We start from the raw sequence: 5,856 nt of genomic DNA, 5'->3' as shown, positions 1-5,856 counted from the left end.
AAGCATAGCTGGAAGGCAAAATGTTTTTTAAAAATAGCCTGGGGCATAGCCTGAGGGTAAATATTTTTTAAATTTGACTGGAAGCGTAGCCCGGGGCGTAGCCCGCGGCTATCTTTTTGAAAATCTCGAAAATTTTCTCAAATTACGAATAATTTGCCGGAGGCGTAGCCCGAAGCATAGCCCGAGGGCAAATATTTTGCCTGAAGCATAGCCTGAAGGGAAATGTTTTTTCAAAAATAGCCTAGGGCATAGCCTGAGGGTAAATATTTTTTAAATTTTGCCTGAAGCGTAGCCTGGGGCGTAGCCCGCGGCAATCTTTTTGAAAATCTCGAAAATTTTCACAAATTACGAATAATTTGCCGGAGGCGTAGCCCGAAGCGTAGCCTGAAGGCAAATATTTTGCCTGAAGCATAGCCTAGGGCTTAGCCTGGGGGCAAATCCAAATCTTGAAATATAGCTTGAGGCATTGTTTAAGTAAAGCGTATCCCTCTGATGCTACTTTCCGCTTAGCTATCCTGCCTCTTCTGTCTTCTCCCAACCTGTACTCCTCTCCTCTCAACCTATACTTCTCTCCTCCTCTTCCAAAGGCTTGGCCTGATGTGGGCACTTCCAGAATTCCAGTTACCTTCTCTTCCAAATCTTCCTTTTCCTTCATTTCCAATTCCTTACCCTGTCAAATTTTTCCTTACCTGGTGAGCAGATGTCTCTTTCTTGAAGTTCTTCCTTCCTACTCTTCTCGATCTCGAGACTGTGATCTGAAACGTGACGTTCACAAAAGTACTTAGAACTTACCTCGACAGGAACGATGTCTTGTTTACAGATGTTATTCCATTGCAGTCAGTTTCTTCAGGGACCTCCAAGATGCCATGCCTGAAAAACAGAAATAATTAGCTTAAATAATTAGCGTAAATATTACTTACTTTTGGTGACAGGGTAATTTTGTTTCTTCTTGCAGTGGATTGGTACGGTCAGATTGGTACTTACCTTCCTGTCCATATCTGCCTTTTCCTTCTTTTCTCACCATATCAAAATCTTTTCCTTAGAGGTGGAAGAAAGAAGAGACATCTGCTCGCCAGCTTTCTTCTTTCTTCCACCTCTATTTCTAGTCTTCTGGATGTGATTGTGATCTGAAGTGTCGTTCACATTAGTAATACTTAAAACTTACCGCGTCTTGACACGGACGATGTCTTCTTGTTTACAGATGTTCATTGCAGTCAGTTTCTTCAGGGACCTTCACGATGCCATCTTGTTTAGACACCGCCTGAAAAACAGTAATATAAATTTGAATACCTTAAATAATTAGGTTAAATATTACTTACTTTTGGTGACAGGGAGACAATTCGCACTTTGTGCATTCCCATTGTTTCTCCTTGCAGTGCAATGGCGATACTGTCTGTGAACACGTCTATAAAATGAGCGGAATCAAATTTAGCTGTTTTCCAACTGACTACGTACCTATTTATGAAAGGAAACATTATCACCATTCATGAAAAATCTCTTGTTTTTCCGTTGCAGCCTCATGCTCCTCTTTCAGGAGTGGATGTTGTAGTCTATAAACAGTTTTGCTTGAACGATGGATGAGTAGATTTAAATAGTACTTAATATTACTTAATTTTTATGACAGTCGAAGACTTGTTCTTCTTTACTGACCATTCCCGCTATCTTGTTTATCTTGCATATTTTATATTGTCGTTAGCATGCCTGTAAAATTAGCGGAATTAAATTTAGTTACTTGCTGTCATTTACCTATATGAGGGTAAACATGATCGTCATGCATAAAATGTAGTTGTTCTGTCTGTTCTGGATGGTTCTGTTCATTTGGAAGCAATTTTTTCAGGTTGATTTTCTCCCAAACTATATGTTCGCAGAGGAGCATTTTCACCAGTTGGAGCACTAAATGCAAGAAGTGTCAGGTACAAGGAAACACGATCCACAGTTTCTTCGCTTTGCTAGAAATTCATACATTTGAGGTAAATGAATTTTCTCTATTTATAATTGTCACTGATATCAGATAATATTGTCTTATTATGGGTGTGAAATAGCCATAGTATAAATGTTAATTGAAGACGAATGACAGTGCATCTGATTGAAATTTATATTTACACGTACTATCTGTAAGTGCATTAACTTACTTGTAAAATCATGTGTGTAGGAAAATAATTCAGCGATGGGGTAAATAAAGATGCTGCTATTCGAGGATTTCTAAAATAAAGTTATAAACTCAGTTAAAATTAAATATCCATACCCAAATTAACCTTCAGTGTACATGACGATAATTACTCATCTTCTGTTTTAATCCAAATTTCAGAATATTAGTGCGCATACGTGTGTTCCATGCATGTTGTCTTTGTTCCCAGTCCAAAATAGTCAAACATGTCGAATACTTAGACACCAGCTAAGTAAAGGTGATGAATTGAAACTGTGAAGTGTTAAGCAGCATCCAGTTAATGAAGTATACGTACTGTTATTTATCTTCAGAGGTGGAATTACTGTGTTATAGCCCTTCCTTGAATGTTTTGCCTACAATTTCCAAGTTTTAGATCGAGTGGACTTTCTTTTCATACCTGCGTGTTGTCTTTATTCTTTCCAGTATTTCAAACCTTCAACCGTTTCCAATACTTCAACACTGGAAAATTAACTATGGAATAAGAATTAAATAACAAGCGTAGGTTAATAGTATTTGAAAAAGAAACTCAGTTAATCGAAAATATACCTCTTTGCATTTTCAGTGGGGAATGCTTTGTTGTTTTCTTTTTTTGAAAGTTCTATATTAATGTAAATTTCAATACGAGTGAAGCGAAACAAATTTTTTACTTACATGTCGTCTTCTATCATCCGTCAAAATTACGCGACCGTTTTCAATCACGGAAAAGAAATTCAAATTTAAGAATTTAAAACACATTGCTTGAATATTTAAATCAGATGCACTGTCATTCGTCTTCAATTACATTTTATAATATGGCTATTTCACTTTTACCTGATCGTATTTATTAAAAGGATATAATACACAGTATTGTTTATAAAAATAATATTGTATTGCTTACATGCTTTCTATGTTCACTTGATTTTAAGTATGTGGAAATGGTGATCTGCTCTCTTTTGAAGTTATCAAAAAACGATGTTGCAGTAATGCCTGTATTGATACATTTTCATATAAAATATCTAATCTAACATTAATTAGAATTTGTACTTGTTGATATCGATCACACGTGTATGCAGTATTCAAGTCATGTGAATTCTGAAACGAAAATATTTTATGTAGTCTGTTGCTACGGTCCAGAGCTAAATACGCACTTGTCTGCACCATCTATAATAGCAAAAGTAATATATGGCTAAGAACATTTTCATGTTAGTATAATTAGAGGGGTAAAACCAATTAGTTGGTATTTCGTGTATTTGTTAAGTCATGCAATGGTAGTCATGCAACATCAAAATGCATTATCGAATAACATACCTCTTCATTATATATAATATTCAAGAGTGAAATTGTAATTCAGGACGTTCCGTTACGGCGACGAACGAAATAACTAACCAAGAAAACTCGTGATACACTAAATAAGAATAAATTATATGGCCGTGGGGTGAAATTTTAAAAGGTTGTGAATGTATATAATATTGCCCTTGGTAGAACAAACTAATTTTCATTTAGTAATAACCCTATAGCATAAACCTATTTCAAAATGTTTATTAGTTTTACTGCTATGATGAAGGATAATTTGCTTACATTCATATAATTGTATGCAAAATGCAATTTGAGGGTAACATAACCTAATTGCTTTCAGAAGCTGCTAAACAAAAGAAATTTAAAAAATCAAATACAATGCGTAATACTTTATACTGCCATATAAAAAACTGACTGATAAGAAGTATCTTTAAGGGAAAGCAAGTAAAGGAAAGTTTCCAACACTGCTACGACTTAATGTGTCTGTTGTAACTTAATTTCGAATGAACACGTTTATCACTTTATTACCCTAATAATAACGATTGGATCAGATTGTTGGAGAATACTAGTACTGGCGACATTTCAAGGAATTGAAAAATATTACACAGATGCATGTAGTTTTTGCGAATACTACATACTGAAGTAAAAACTATATCCTATACTGAATACAGTAGTGGCTACAGAGATATACAGAAATTCTACATGTTTAGAGAAATCTTTCTCCAAACATAACAATGATCAATCGGAGAGCAAACAAATGATGTCCATAACTGTTCCCACCGTCGTTGCCTACATATTATTCATTAAGGTGCAGTAGAAATGGCATGTATTGTAATTTGCAGAAAAAACAGATAAGTATTAGAAAGAAATTTGGTAAATATTCATATTGTATTACATTCTGAGCTATCATCGAAGATTCAGCAAGACGAACGAAATGCATCACTTCGTGGATAAGAAATTCTTTGAGGTGTTGCATACAAACAACGTGAGTACAATTATTAGAAAGCAACTTACTTTTAATTATGCTTGACATTGAAGAGTTGAAATGAACGGGCTTCATGAAGAAAGTTCTTCACACTGATAAAATGAATGATGATATATATAACATTCCATTCATAGGCGATACGGAGCAGCAGACTCGAGATCTTTACTTGACTAATATTCTTTCTCATAATAAACGTTATGACCATAACGATGACATTTGGTAATGTGGGCCACGTTCAACCTCAAGGTAATAGAGTAATGTTACATTGCCTTTGGTAGACTGTGCTAACTTTCACACACACAGAGAAATGCATTACTAAATATTATTATAAATGTTAAAATAATATGTTCAAATCGCAATTTGCTACTATCACAACCAGATGAATTGCAACATGAAATGTTACACTGAGTTTGTATTCCATTTGTAAATAACATCAGTTATTATTTACATTTCAATACTGAAACAATTTACAGCAAAATAAAATGATATGAAAACGTAGTAAACCTGGAATGAATAAACAACAAAAAATGTTGCAGGCGAAAAACATTCGAAAAAATAAGCCATCAAAATATAAAGAATGTTTCATGTGGTGAATTTGTTGCTTCAAAGAAAAAGCTTTCTATTAAAGAAAGTTACTGATAAAACACTTTTCTACGTATTAAGATAGGGACATGACACCTTTAGATGCCATTTATTCGACATGTACGGTTTTATTTGCCGTAAAACTTTCCAGAACCTTCTAATTTTTCATACTTTAGCCATATATAACAAAAAAACCGAAATTTGTATCAAAAGCCTACTTTCGAAAATCGCAAAAACAGCAAGGCTATAGCCTTGCTTTTTTGAAAAGTCGAAAATTTTAAGTTGTTGAGAAAATGATTTCAATAGATCAGAAAAAATAAATTAATCACTACGAACCTGGTCGCACGTTGTATAAATGCGTATTTGCTGAGATATTGCAAAAAAAGTTGAGTGATGATGTGACTTTAGTGGGAGCCAGGGAATAAGAAAATAAATACGCGCTCTTGATAATATGGAATATAATTACATTCTAAGAATATTTATACAAAAATGACGACTTTATATCCTCCAAGCAATGTTTCGTGAACGTAATACATTTTGTAACCTGAAATTCATTTTTGTAATACAGAAAAGCTACAAATTAAAAAAAAATTTTTAATTGCGCAATTTCATTGATTGCAGACAATATAGATATGAAAATTAATTAAAATGAATAAATGAATTGCAGTTTCATGTAATATTGCATTATTTTCCTTCTGTATATGATACCGCTCCTATCATGCAATTTTGCCAAATATCTCATTAAAGAATTAATTGCGAAAAATTGGAAAGTATTTAACAATTAATAAGATTACAATACTGTTCAACATATGAGGAAAGAAATCAATAATGCATTGCACTTCCCTGG

General features: G+C 33.9%; 2 protein-coding genes across 2 annotated transcripts; both read right to left on the bottom strand.

Moving 5' to 3' along the window:
• Positions 1-1,195: 1,195 nt before the first annotated feature.
• Positions 1,196-3,348, bottom strand: Tsp_02898 (hypothetical protein). Its single transcript, XM_003379182.1, has 6 exons — positions 3,295-3,348; positions 3,173-3,238; positions 2,819-2,938; positions 1,883-1,949; positions 1,320-1,405; positions 1,196-1,261 (listed from the first exon to the last, which is right to left on the bottom strand). The coding sequence occupies exons 1-6, from the start codon at positions 3,346-3,348 to the stop codon at positions 1,196-1,198; spliced, it is 459 nt and encodes a 152-aa protein (XP_003379230.1).
• An 800-nt stretch (positions 3,349-4,148) lies between these two features.
• On the bottom strand, positions 4,149-4,502 carry Tsp_02897 (ankyrin repeat-containing domain protein). The gene is made up of 2 exons (XM_003379181.1): positions 4,457-4,502; positions 4,149-4,231 (listed from the first exon to the last, which is right to left on the bottom strand). Exons 1-2 carry the CDS (start codon positions 4,500-4,502, stop codon positions 4,149-4,151), a joined length of 129 nt encoding a protein of 42 aa, XP_003379229.1.
• Between the last annotated feature and the right edge of the window lie 1,354 nt (positions 4,503-5,856).

Source organism: Trichinella spiralis (genome assembly GCF_000181795.1).
Source record: "Trichinella spiralis strain ISS 195 chromosome Unknown Scfld2, whole genome shotgun sequence".
In the NCBI taxonomy this organism is placed as follows: domain Eukaryota; kingdom Metazoa; phylum Nematoda; class Enoplea; order Trichinellida; family Trichinellidae; genus Trichinella; species Trichinella spiralis.
Note: the sequence above shows the minus strand (reverse complement) of the source record. Positions and strands in the feature narration are given on the sequence as shown.

Excerpts from the sequence above, each read along its gene's own strand:
- Tsp_02898 (XM_003379182.1), bottom strand. The coding sequence starts at position 3,348 with ATGAAAATGTTCTTAGCCATATATTACTTTTGCTATTATAGATGGTGC. Across the intron at positions 2,939-3,172 it reads AAGTACAAATTCTAATTAAT|ACGAATGACAGTGCATCTGA; the intron begins GTTAGATTAGAT and ends ATGTAATTGAAG. Across the intron at positions 1,406-1,882 it reads TGCATTTAGTGCTCCAACTG|ACGTGTTCACAGACAGTATC; the intron begins GTGAAAATGCTC and ends CTCATTTTATAG.
- Tsp_02897 (XM_003379181.1), bottom strand. The coding sequence starts at position 4,502 with ATGAAGCCCGTTCATTTCAACTCTTCAATGTCAAGCATAATTAAAA. Across the intron at positions 4,232-4,456 it reads AATGTCAAGCATAATTAAAA|GCAACGACGGTGGGAACAGT; the intron begins GTAAGTTGCTTT and ends AATAATATGTAG.